At 37.2% G+C, this 13694-nt stretch overlaps 1 protein-coding gene across 3 annotated transcripts in view; it reads right to left on the reverse strand.

The window, feature by feature from the left end:
* Window positions 1-3939: 3939 nt before the first annotated feature.
* LRRC4C (leucine rich repeat containing 4C) overlaps window positions 3940-13694 on the reverse strand; it is a 173190-nt gene continuing 163435 nt past the window's right edge. Inside the window, exon 3 of one of the 3 annotated variants that reach the window (XM_039867325.1) lies at window positions 3940-6071. In XM_039867325.1, coding sequence (XP_039723259.1) covers window positions 4107-6029 — 1923 coding nt within the window. In that variant the 5' untranslated portion in view covers window positions 6030-6071 and the 3' untranslated portion in view covers window positions 3940-4106. The remainder of the gene's footprint in view (window positions 6072-13694) is intronic. The other 2 variants (XM_039867307.1, XM_039867317.1) reach the window with 2 other exon arrangements.

The raw sequence follows: 13694 nt of genomic DNA on the forward strand, positions 1-13694 counted from the left end.
GTGTGTAGTAAAAATGCTTCCTTCAATCTAAATTTGGATATTAATTAATAATGCATTATCAGTAATTCTAGATTGTTTTTCCCTCATAGAGCCAGATGTATCTTATTTGGTATCCTGGTAGAGCATAGAAAGACAACCATGTCACAGGTGGTTTCTATCTAATTCAGAATTTTTAGGAATTCATATTTTTTCTTATAGAAGAAGAGAAAAAATAAAAGGTAATGACTTTTTAAGGAAACTTTTTAGACTTATTTTATCTAAAGTAACTTTTGTACAGAAAACACATTCTAATAAAATGATGTGTGTATAGTTGGTGGGGGAAAGATGTTTTTGTAACAGATTTGACTCTGTGCTAGTATATTTTCTGAGAAACACACAAATGGCTACCTAGAAAGCTATGACTCCTCACTCAGATATTCACATTAGATCTGTGATATTTAATAATATTGTTATTTTCAACATTCTTATGAAAACTCATAGGCCGAATCACTAACCAAAAAACTGAACGTATCACTTAAAAGATTACATTACTTCAGAGCACCATCTTGTATTTTCAAGCACTCATTTGACTCTTCTACTTATCTAAGTATCTTAAATATTATCCTAAAAAGATAAATGATTCAGGTTTTTTTTCCCCCCCCCAACCATGATCAACATTCACCTTGGATATGTTGTATACACTGGGGCACTCCACTTAGTATTTTTTCATGTTTCAGTGCATCCTATTCCAAAAACGTCTTCTTCCTTTTCTTTCTCCCATGTAAATAAGCATTCCATTGTCATTATCTTCTAGCAGATCTATATTCAGAATTTCATAGTATGCAGGTCTCAAATAATATCCTGATTTTTAACTCCGATTATAAGGCCTAAGAGAAATCATGGACTAGTAACATCATCTTCCTCAAAAAAACATTGATCAATGTTCCAATGTAAATAATCTATTTTAAGCTTTGAAAAAGATTTGATTCCAGAATATTCAGAATATTCTGAGGGGAAATGATTAAGCTATATCAGGGTGTATGTGTGTGAGCTATACTAAATTCTTCTAGTACTTTGCCAATGCAAATATTTGGACATGTTCAAAAGAATTTAGAAGATCGAGGTCATAGCCAAGTATAAAGGGTATAAGAGAAAGACTCCTAAATAGAAAAAAAAGTTAGAAAATCTTTCTAAAGCATCCTTAATGTATCCCCAAAGCAAACTGCATACTTTAGTAGAAAAAATATATATACTAAAATTATCATTAGGTTGCCTTAACATAGTTCACTGTAAATGGCATATTTTTGGTGCATAAATATTTAAGAATACTACCACTTAGCTGCCTTTGGATAGACTAAAAAGAGCGATCAACATTGAATTGTAGTTTGCTACAAGGGTATACTAGATGTCTAACCAGTCACACCACAGTGTGTGATGGTCTCTATACATGAGGGCAGCTACTATACTGAGGGGCCGAAATCCAAGCACATTATGCAGCGTAAATACAGACACTGCTAATCATAAACATTTAGGATGTGTTTTAGCACCCTTTAAACAATACATTCATAGCACTCCACCCTTTAACCCCAATATCTGCAATGAGGACCTTTTATCAAAAGCGTTTCTAAATTTCCTGTAAAAGTCAAGTTTTGCTTAACTGACCTTTTATCAATACATACATACATATATATATATATATATATATATATATATATATATATATATATATATATCTAAAATGTATTCATTAGGGCAACTATAATCTCCCATGGCATGGGATTGTATGCTTTAGTTTCTTAACTAACTTTTTTTAGTTCGAGTTCATCTTTGATTCTGTTTCTTAGAATTTATCTAACTGTTCAGCCACCCCTCATGGTCAAGGAGAATTGTGTGCTGGGTCTAACTCCAAAAGAATTATAAATTCAAGATGAAGAAGGTTTAAAGTCAGCAGAGATGGGGCTCAGTAAGCACAAACCAAATAGAGAAGGCAGGATTCTTCCCCAACTTCGATTTATACCATTCTTTGTACTCATACATGCTCGATATTCCTTGGTGGGTTTCTTGTTTGTTTGTTTGTTTGTGATTTGCAGCTTGGGAATATACTAAGTACATTCGATACTAAACAACTTAACGAATGACAGCCAATATGTGTTTTTCTTTTTCTCCAATCTTCAGCGCAGTAAAAGAAAATGTGAATCATGTTCTTAACAAGGAACATGAGGGAGGAAAAAGCCACTAGAGAATTGGTGATAGAAAAACAGAGGCAAGACTCTTGTGTGATCTCATTCATTTGCCATCCCTTCTTTCCAGTTCTCTGACCTAGTTTGATAGTAATGATCTGTTTTTCAAACCTGGAGATCACAAAACCATGGTGTGAGATCCAGCTTAGAGTTATGTGTGAGTATCTACCAACTCATTCATTAGGAACTGAAGTTTGCTCTAGGTTGGTCAACCCCTGTTTCACCAAAAAGGTGGCAGGTTTCAGGGTCAGTAATAAGAGGCGCATATTTTTACTTTGCTTCTCATAGATTAAAACAGAAGTCATACACATACTATATTAAATATTAGGATAGATCCAAGGTGTCAATAACCAGCAAGACACTTTTTTACTTGGAAGCCTGTGTATATTCTCAGACTTAAAATTTGTTTGAGTTCCTTCAAGTACCTTTAGTGAATTACCACGGTCTTAGCATTGCTGTTCTTGGTATGCATCCAACCATTCACAGCGAGTTCCTTACTCTACTTTAAGCTCTGCAATCTGCATTTGGAAGAAGAGAGTCAACTCTTCCAGAAAGATGAAGAAATCATGAATCAAGGAGATTTCTGTAATAACGATAACCTGATATTTTGGAATTCCAGGGTCAAAATTTGCAATCTTCCACAGAACAGTAAAATTAGAGCTGGTCCCCGAAAATAAATTGATATTTCTTTAATCATGTATCATACGGATCATGAGCAATTCAGGGAGGAGCAGGAACCAGGTCAGTTGTGTACCCACACTAAAATGCATGGTAGGTCTGTAATAATTATTGTTGAATAGAACTGAATTTGCTGACATTCAGCCTCAAAATGATTTTTCAACTTGGATGATTTATAATACCTTCACATTCTGAGTTGATACTAGCCAGTAGAATGTTACAAGGCAGTGAATAAATTGTACTGAAACTTTCCTCCAAGTGGAATTGAATTAATTCACAAAATCACAATATTTTAATCTGAGCAGTCTACAAACGATGACCCAATGAGAGGGAAAAAAGACTACAGCATCCCTGAATATATAGATCCAAAACTCAAGTCAACTAATGAAACAGGACCCAATAGAGTCTGATGCTGTGCTTGAAGAATATAGTAGTATTTTCTTTCTTAAAAAGTAGGAAATCAAATTACCTTCAAGTTTCTCAGATTTGAGCCATACTACAAATGAGTTGTGCCCAGGTACAGAAAAACCAACAATATTTTATTTATAATCTTATTTTTAGCTTTCGAACTACAAATTCTGGTTCTAGAGTTGTTTAAAAGATCATGGGTTTTATAGATGCTCATATGTAAATAATCTGTTGTTTGTTTGTTTGTTTGTTTGTTTCCTTTTTCATTGAATGGTCCTCCTCATAAATACAGAACAGGTCATTACATGAAAAATATAAGATCTTGCATTTTTTTCCTCATTCTCTCTTAAAAATCTATTTCTAATATTGCATTCCCCATTGGACTACTTCATAAGGACATGAGGGGGAGAAATAAAAGAGGAAAAAAAAGAAAGACAAAATAGACTGGATCTCACCACTAGAATTCACCATAAAAATCTTGAAGTGTAACAGAATTCTTACAAAATTTCCTAGACCAGTTCCTTAGGGAATTGAGATCTCCTATGAAAAATATGGCAATCAGGGTAGGCAGGGACGAGGTGTGGGAAAATAGTAAATAAGTGCAGCAAAAACAGGTTCTGAGGAATACACATAATTTTTTCTGCTTTAGATCACAATAGAATTTTTAATAAATAAATTTCTTTTCTTTTTTGTTTTTTTTTTTGTAAAGACACTTTTTTGAAACAGTAGATTTAGCCCAGTCATTTATGTCATTTTTAATAAACTGTCTTTTTGTTTGTTTTCTGTAACTCTGTAAATGTTTTAGATTTGAGTCTCTTGTACATTGTCTTTAGAGTTCATTCGGATCAATAACGGTTCATGCACTGAACTGTGTATTGAATTTATCGTGTTAACTGTTGTTGTGTGGTTGAAGGGAGATTTGTAAGAGTTATAGTGATTGAGGTGCTCATGCTCAATAGCAGGCATGGGCAGGTGGCTTTCCATGGGTGTGTCTCCTGTAATCTCATCATCTACATTAATGATTTCAACAGTCCTCGTTGGAGCATGATGGTTTTGCCTATGGTGCTGCTTCCTCATCTTGTAGAAAATGACCAGCATCACTGCAGCCATAAGTGTGATGGCCACAAAACAGCCAATGATGATTTTGGTAGTTTTCATGACCTCATCGATTCCTGGGATCCCACTGTTTATGTCAGTCACTGGGATGGTGAATGTTTTTTCTGTTGACCTTGTGCTCTGTGGCGTGAGAGAGGTGGTCACATTGGTGGTTTCCCAGTCAATCACTGGAGTGGGACCCACATTGTTATCTGTGGTCCGTGCCTCATCCTGAGAAGGTTCCATAGTCTCTACCGTAACGGTTGAAAAGTAAGTGAAGGGAGTAGTGGTTGCTGCAGTAACATTCAGAGTGGCTGAAGCAGTGGTATTTCCAACAGAATTACTCACCAAACATGTGTACATGCCTGTATCTTGCACAGTTACATTCGTGAAATTTAACGTGCCGTCGCTGAGCACAGCTATCCTCACTTTGTATGCCCCATGTGTCATGACTGTTCCATTTGGAGTAATCCAAGACACAGAAGTCAGGGATGTGGAGGCGCGGCATTTCAGCTCAGCCGCCATGCCTTCAGTGACATTGAGGTCTGCAGGAGGCTCCACAATCACAGGAGCATAGCATGTGAAATAATTCTGGTCGAGCTCCCCGATGTACCTTCCTTTCAGATTGGGAGGTGTGTTACACCGGGCACAACAAGCTGTGTTGGAGGGGGCCATGTCTTTTATCCACCAGCTGAGCCACAGTATGTCACAGTTACAGTTCCAAGGGTTGTGATGCAGGTGTATCCGCTCTAGATGATGCAAGGGTGTGAACAGGTCATGAGGCAGTAATGTTAGATTGTTGTGTGCCAGGTTGATCTCCACCAGTGACTGAAGGTTATCAAAGGCATTCCGTTCAATCACTTGAATCTGGGACTGTATCATCCACAGTTTTTGAAGGTGCATCAACCCCTGGAAAGAGCCGGGCCTAATGGCAGACAAATGATTCCCAGAAAGATCCAGCTCATCTAGTTTTATGAGCGGCGTGAGGTTAGGAATTTCCCGGAGGTTGCACATGGCAAGGTTCAAATACCTCAAATTGGACAAACCTTCAAAGGCACCTTCTGAGATGTATGAAAGCCTTTTCAATTCCCCTAAGTCTAGCCGACGCAAAGAAGGGATTCTATTAAAAGCATAAGAAGGGATGCTTTCGATGGGGTTGTTTCGCAACCAGAGCTCCTTCAGTTTAGACAAATATACAAAAGCTCCATTCGGGATGGTAGTAAGACGATTGTCAAAGAGTTCCAGAGTGTTGAGGTTCGCCAGACCATTGAAGGCCCCAATTTCAATTGTTCTAATGTGATTCCTACTCAACTGTAGGATTTCCAGGTGCCTCAAGTGCTTGAAGCTGTTCACTTTGATGATCTGGATTTGGTTCTCATGGAGGTTCAGCAGCCGAGTGTTGGTGGAAATGCCATCTGGAACCTCACGCAGATTTTTCCGAACGCAAATCACCTTGCTGAACTGGTTGCTGCAGGAGCAGACAGAAGGGCAGGTTTGAGCCCGCACCAGACCAGCCACCACAAGAAGTTGAAGAGCCAGCAGCACCACAAGCAGGGGGTCGAATAGGGCCCTGTTAAACCTAGGACCTATCATTATCTGCTGTGGATGTAAGGTCATCTTGTTCAACATTCATAATTTATCTGGTGTCGGTCCTTCTGTAGTTCAAACAGTCTGCAATACAGTAAGAACAACAAAAAAAGGTATTAGATCTCCTCCAATATATCTTTCTGGAACAACATCAGTGGTACAGTGTATCAAGCTAAAGCCAACATTTCTCAGACTGAGAGACAACAAATCGAATGGCCCTCATTGAATGATGTGTCTCATATTTTTAGAAAAATGTTTCTGTACTTCAAATTAGCAGCCATCCACAATCCATATTCCATCAGATGTGCAATCACAGAGAAATGGAAGAATGAGGTGCAGGCTCTTAATATAGTGTTAATTAGCCAAGTGTGACCCCAATGCATGAAGAGATATGAGATATACCCCCCCGTTAGATTCAGTGTTCAGAACAGATTGAAAGAGTTCAGAAAATAGAATATGGGGGGCTATACCTAACAAATTAAAAGATCTCTTGCAAAATTAGTAATAGCTGACATTTTATTTGGGAGTATTCTATGTGCTTAGGCACCATGGTCTACAGACTCCACAAACAGTCCTATCTAGGAATGGCTACACAATTTGCGGGCCCAATGTAAAATGAAACTGTGGTATGCCTTGTTAATAATTATTAAGAATTTCAAATCAGTAACAACAGACCATTAAGCCAAGTGTGGGCCCTTCTGAGAATGGGACCTTTTGCAACCGCATAGTTTGCAGGCCCTGATTCTTTTTAATCTTTACAGCACTCCTCCAAGGTAGCAACTGTTATACTCTGCATTTTCTAAATAAAGAAATTTATCATAGAAGTAACATGTATGAAGTCATTTGGTTAGTAAGTATAGAAGCAGGGCTCAGATATTCATCTGAATGGTCCAGGAGCGTGGGATCTCAAATACTCCACAAAAAGGTTTCTGTGAGAACAAGGACAAATTTTTATAATTTATTTCTTGAAAATACCTTTCCTTTGGGGTGACCTCAGCTGTAAACACTGGCAACTTAACTTATGATACCTGTGAAGATACACTGAAATAGTGACATGCACAAATGTATGTAACTGTCTAGAAATTCTCATATACAAAAACTCATTATAATATAGCCAATTGTTACCTACAGGCAGACATATCATAAATTAAATCATTTCCAATGAAACATAATATTTTTTTACAAACAAAGATTTTGGTATAAGAGGATTTGTATGTTGTGTCCCTACCCTTACTGATTTTAAGAGAAATAAAATAACTCACTTTCTGCAATTCTCCCAATGCAAAAAAGCATTCCAAAGGAGCCTGTATCGCCCAGTGTATGTCCCACTCCACTAGCTCATCATGGGTTGGGCACCTGTATAACTACTTTTCCTAAATCTCTCATCTCAATACACAGTACCTCTTCTATGAATCTCTTTGAAAGAAAAATAAAGGGAGGATGAAGGGGAGCTGACCACATTCCAATTCAAAAAGCCACTAATTTAGTACTTATTGTGTCACTTTGGAGAAGTTACTTACCCTCTCCAAGGCTCAATCTCCTCAACTGCAAAATGAAATGATAATATTACATGTCCCTCTGTGTTATTGTGAGGTCAAAATTAGTTAATGCAGATAAAGAGTGCAGAATAATGCCTCCCACAATGAACTCAATAAATGTCAGACATTGTTCTATTATTATTATTATTATTATTATTATTATTATTATTATTACTGTTTTTGTTGTTGCCCTTAGCCAGACATTTTACTAAGTACTGGGCATATAAAGTAGAAGAACATAAACATTATCTCTGAGCAAACTGCAACGCAAAAGGTGAAACAGACAGTCAAGCAGATGAAGTGCAATAATGTATGAACATATGCTATATGTTCTTGAGACCAGGCCACATTGGCACAAGGTCACTGATGTCATAGCAACTCAGTCTGTGCTGGTAAACCAGGCGACTTTCAAAGAGAAGGGGTTGCCTGATCTCTGTTTTGTAGTAGAAGTTGGTAAAGAAAAAAAGAAAGAGAAATTCAGGCAGAGGGAGCAGCCTAAGTCAAGAGAAGGACACATGAAAGATGCCAGTCTAAGGGACAGTGAAAAGTCCCCTGTGACAGAAGAGTGGAAAGCCTGGGGAAGAGGATGAGAAAGAACTGGGACGAGATCAGCTCCAGCTGTCAAGAGTTCTGTCAATCTAGGAATCACTGTTTTATCCTGCAGGTGACATGGTTTGTTTTAGAATGGAATACTATTCACCAGCTTTGTTTTTAAGAATGGTAATATTGGACTAATATGGGAGAGAAAAAAGCTTTGGAAGAAACGAGTAGCAAGGAGAAACAATTACGAAGTTCTCCTGTGGTTCCAAGTGAGCCTTGGAGAGCAGTCAATGCCAGAAGTAGGCCCAGTTTTTCCACCACCACTTCAATGCCCACCGTCCCAGAGCTGAGGCAAAAGGGCTGGCTCTTCTTTAGGACATAATTCTTCTGCTAGTGGTGAGGTTCTCAATGTAAATTAGCATTTGTAAACAACTGCAGTTTCAAAGAGTACACAAGATGGAGTTGAGGCTGTTTTCCAAAAAAAAAAAAAATGGAGATTCCTTACTCACAAAAGATTTCTGTCATCAACAATCCTTAAACCTATATCCACAAAACCAGGTGAAGTTTAAAGTCATAGATTGTTTTCTGGCTTCGGGGGCTTTTTTTCATCTCCTTCTCTATGGCAGTAAAAAAACTTGACTAATAGATTCTGAGTTCCTATTTCTTGCCCTGGATTTCCCGGCAGACTGATGTGCTTCCTTTCTCAAGGCTATTGTGGCTCGAGGCTGACTTGTCACACCATCCAGTACTAGGATCATTTGTCCTTAGCCTGTGAACTCTGTGAGGACAGAGACCAAGTCTGATGGTCTCTTCTTAGCCTACTGCCTACATAGTAGCTGGCATGCTATAGGAACTAAAAAAAGTGGTTGCTGAAAATGTGTCAAAACAGTGACTATCTAATGACAACTCCTTGCATAGTGTAGTGAGTTGTACAAAAGTATTACGCATGCCCACAAGCATACCTTTCATACTCAAACCAACCAATCTGATGCCCATATCCTAACCATATCCTTTATTGGGTTCTCATGGCGCTTTTACACTCTGGCACTATCCCTCTGCCCTAGTCCTCCTAGGGCTAGAGACCAGGCAATTAGGGACAAACCTTATGTCCACCAGCCACTGAAATTATTCATACTAGCCAATCCTGAGTCTGTGTACCTGACTTTCCCTCAAAAAAACACAATAAAGACTCTTGCTTACATTTTCCCCTTGGTCCTTCTACCTCCAGACCAACCTGGGTGCTTCTCCATGTGGCCCCTGTGTGATATGGCATCCCCCCTCCTCCTGGGAACTGTGAGTGAAAAAATATCTTTTTAATGGCAGCTGTCTCCTGATCTGCTGGCCTCACCATACCTGAATAAAAATAAAATCTGCGCTTTAAAATAACTAATTGCTAAATAGCAGACTCTGCTCATCAATGAATACTTTGATGGCTTTATAGGTGATAATGTAGTCTGGTAGGCTTCATACCCTGAGTTAGAGCCTTTGTCGTAAATTTAAACACGAACTTAAAAACCCTCTCAGGTTTCCATTTTAAATAGAATGCTATGTAAATGTCCACGGATCATGACCATCAAAAATTTTCATTTGTGTGACTTCGTGTAGTTTTACATATATTCACTCCCACTGAACACACACTTCTAAAGATAATTGAGAATTTGAAAAAAGAAGAATAGCACATAAAATCTCTGATACATTAACTGATTGACATTTTTAGGATTGGAGTCCCAGGGTCCTGCCTTTCCATTCCTCCTCCTACCTCCTACCCCATGATCCTCAGAATCTCAAGGTCTCAGGCAACGCAGGTTGAAATAACTGGTTGAGAAGGGAAGATAAGTCCTTACTCTTCTATTCGCGATCTTTTTCCTCTTTAAAATATGAAACAGCAGAGACAGCCATGTCCAGTGGCCAAGAGAGAAAGCTCTGCTGTGAGAATTCCTAATTTCATGTGCCTGCTTGAATCTCCATGACCTTGTCACTGAGAAAGTTACTTCACCTCTCTATACTCCAATTTCCTCATCTGTAAAAGGGGAACAGCCCTGTTGTCTGCTCAAAAGGCCTATTAGGGCTATCACTTAATATATGTAATGTTACTGGCTCATAATAAGCAATATGTAATAATATAATAAGTAGTTAATATGTATTAAAAATATAATGATGAGCCACTCAATTTCTTCCTTTCATATAAGATAGGAGTTACAATAATATCTGTTATTCAAAGTTGTGGTAAGGATTAACTGGCATGATCAGAAACATACCATCAGTAAAACATATGCAAACATGATACATTGCTATTAAATGTAGAGTATACATGTCTCTCAGTTTTCAATCCCCAGGCTGTTCTATTTTCTACTTCTTGCTTACTTCAAGGTCTTTTTTGCTATTACAATTAATGAGGTTTCCCATAAATCAGTCATAAGTAACGATTTATGAATTATAACTGGTTCAAAGCTGATTTATAACCTACAGCAAATAATGCTTGCTACATGCACTGAATTGAATAAACTACTATCAACAAAAGGTTTTCTACTTTAAAATCTAAATTATGTTACTTTACATCAAAAGCCACGTTTCAACATCCCTTTCATAAGATGTTTTTATCACATCAAAAGGAAATCAATTTAAAGGTATGCACTATTACAATCCCATCTGACAGCAATTATTTACAAATGGATTTGTGTGGGTTTTGAATTAAACTATAATACTTTTAGCCTTGTCCCAGAGGATATCTTGACTTTGTCAACAGACCTTTCTGTCCCTACCCATGCTCCAGTGCACTGAGAGATACAGAAGAAACTAAGCATGGGAGAATAGCTAATGGGGATGATTTGTTTAGCACAGTATCATTGCTAACTCAGCATAAATTGTGTGTAGACATTTGAAGTAGTTTGGAAGTGAGGTGGGAGAAAGATAAATTTGAACACAACCACCCACCCCGCTATTCCAAGTGACACATACACTCACACTCATATATAATAGCAACAAACTTCCCTAAACACTGAGAACCAAAAACATTTACCCCACATTCAGCCAGGATACAGAGACCTCCAAACCTACCTTACCACTGACATCAACATGACTTTCATCTTCCACTCTCTTTATTAGCATCTCTACCCTCTTCTGGGACTCACCTGCCAAAGGAAATGATTTGTTTCATTGTCCTTATAGGCATTTACCCAAAGATCCATTATCTCTGTCATGGAAAGCATTAATGAAAGTCTGTTCTCTAAGATTCTTTGAATCTGTCACCTCATCTTGCTATTTTCACCAATCCTGTATTGCTGTATCATGATTCTCAAGCAATCTTAAACAAATTCCCACATTGAAAAATCTTTCTAAAAATCAAACTTCCAATTCACAGTAAATTCTGGTCTAATGTTCACAGACACTCCCAAACCTTTGTGAGGTAGTATTCTCACTTATCACAGTGAGCAATAAACTCAGCACTGTCTTATCAACATGTTGTGTTGGTGATATTTATTTTGAGAGTCATCTTTTAACAATACTAAGGTGGGTTATTTATTTAAAATGTGCTTGAACCTCTGTATCTCTCCCTTCCACCCCTATCTTTCTCCATATCTCTTGCCTAATTGACATCCTACTCCCTTACTCTTTCTCAAGAAAACCTTGTTCAAGGAAATTCACTCCCATCTTCAAAAAAATCATAAAAATATATCACTTGCTTTGGGAGAGACTGACTCAGCACTGATGGGTGAATAGAATTTAGTTTAAGCTAGGACTAGGCAAACTTTTTCTATAAAGGGACAGATAGTAAATATTCAGTCTTTATAGGCCATATGGTCTCTTTTTGCAACTACTTATCTCTGCCATTATAGCTTGAAAGTGGCTATAGACAAAAGGTAAATGAATGAGTATGGCTGTGTTCCAGGTAAACTATTTATGGACACTGAAATTTGAAATATAAAATTTGAATTTCATAATTTTCACAGGTCTCAAAATACTCTAAAAAATTTTTTGAACTATTCAAAAATTCAAAACGTTCTTAGCTCACAAGGCATATGAAAACAGGTGGCGGGATAAACTTTGGACTCCAGTTTGCTGAACTCTAGTCTAAACCAATGTTGGCTGTACCATTTCTACTGTCAGAGACTGATTAGGTCTGGACATGTGACACAATTCGACCAATGAGATGTGAGAGTTCAGGTAAACTTTTTTCTCCCACAAATGAGAAGAAGAACATGGGGAAGAAGTAGTTCTTTATTCTGTTTCTGGATATCCTTGTGAGTATGAGATGCCTAGAGTTGTGGCGGCTATCTTGTGGCCAGGAGAGGAGGCCGACTGAGGACAAAGCTGAAATGCCAAGGAAGGAAAATGGACAGAGGGAAAGAATTCACATTCCTGATATTGTGATAAGCGGATGAATTAATGAATTCTGAAACTGTCCTTTCTCCGTATTTTTTTATTATATAAAATAATCAATTCCTTACCATATAAAAAAAATTATTTTTCTGGTTACTAACAGTTAAATCTATCCTGATACTTTCACATTCATTTTCTTCTCTCTATCTCTCTCTCTCCTTTTTTCTCCCTCTCCTTGTCTCTTTCTCTTGCTATTTCCCTCTTCCCTTAACTAATAGCAAAACAAAGACAAATAAGACAGTAAAAAAATTCTGATTTCTTATACCATTATAAATCTGAGACCTACCAAAGGAAACAAAGTGATTTGCTTTTAAGAAAGGAAGTGAGGCTTATCCCCATAACACTAAGAAGGCTTTCTGCTGTAATCATTTCTCTGGATATCTCTTTAAATTTTAAAGAATGCTAGAATACACAGGAAAAGGAAAAACAACAAATTAAATAATACCTCTCCAAATCAAATTTATCACACAAATATTTCCTAATTTAGTTCATTTTTTTCTCATTTCAAACCCAATTTTGCAAATCTCTTGTGCTTTCTCCACCCTTTATGCAGGGTACAAGGTTCTGCAGATTATCAGAGAAAATAAAATTTTTGTAAACATGCTTAGGGCTGACCCTCTAGGCAAATATAATGGAAAGGATAGAACATTTAAATGGCTATAACCCAGGAACTCAATTGTCAAGTCAAAAGGAAGATCTTTGGCTAAATACATTGACCAATGTTTCTAGAAAATTTTGAGATTTTAAGAAATTGAGATTTAGGAAAAAAAAAAAAAACAGAAAACAAAACAAAACACCTGGGGCTGCATTTTCATTTTTCTTTAGAAGACTTATGTGGCTTATAGTAAAAGAATGCATGTGTTTAATGTTTAGAGGTGGCAATATTATAATATCATTAGATGGTAAAAAAATAAGTGAGTCAAAAGAATGATATAGTAAAAAGAAAAGCAGGAAGGGAAAAAAAAATCTGTGGCTGACATGTTGTATGTTCTGGAACATCTAAAATAAGTATTATAAAGGAGCCAAATTGGCCATACCTTCTAAAACTTCATAATCTTGTGGGAGCTATAATACAAATGTATGAGTACACATACAAATAAAAAGTGTTCATGTATGTATCTATGCACTAATGCGAGTCAATGTATTTAATACCTAAATACCATAAAACCTTGTTGGAAATCAGAATAGACACAGATAATCAGAAAAAGTTTTAAGAAGAGGCAGGGTGGTGGTGGAGGAGGGAAACTAC

Source organism: Pteropus medius, unplaced genomic scaffold, assembly GCF_902729225.1.
Source record: "Pteropus medius unplaced genomic scaffold, Ma_sr-lr_union100, whole genome shotgun sequence".
Lineage (NCBI taxonomy): Eukaryota > Metazoa > Chordata > Mammalia > Chiroptera > Pteropodidae > Pteropus > Pteropus medius.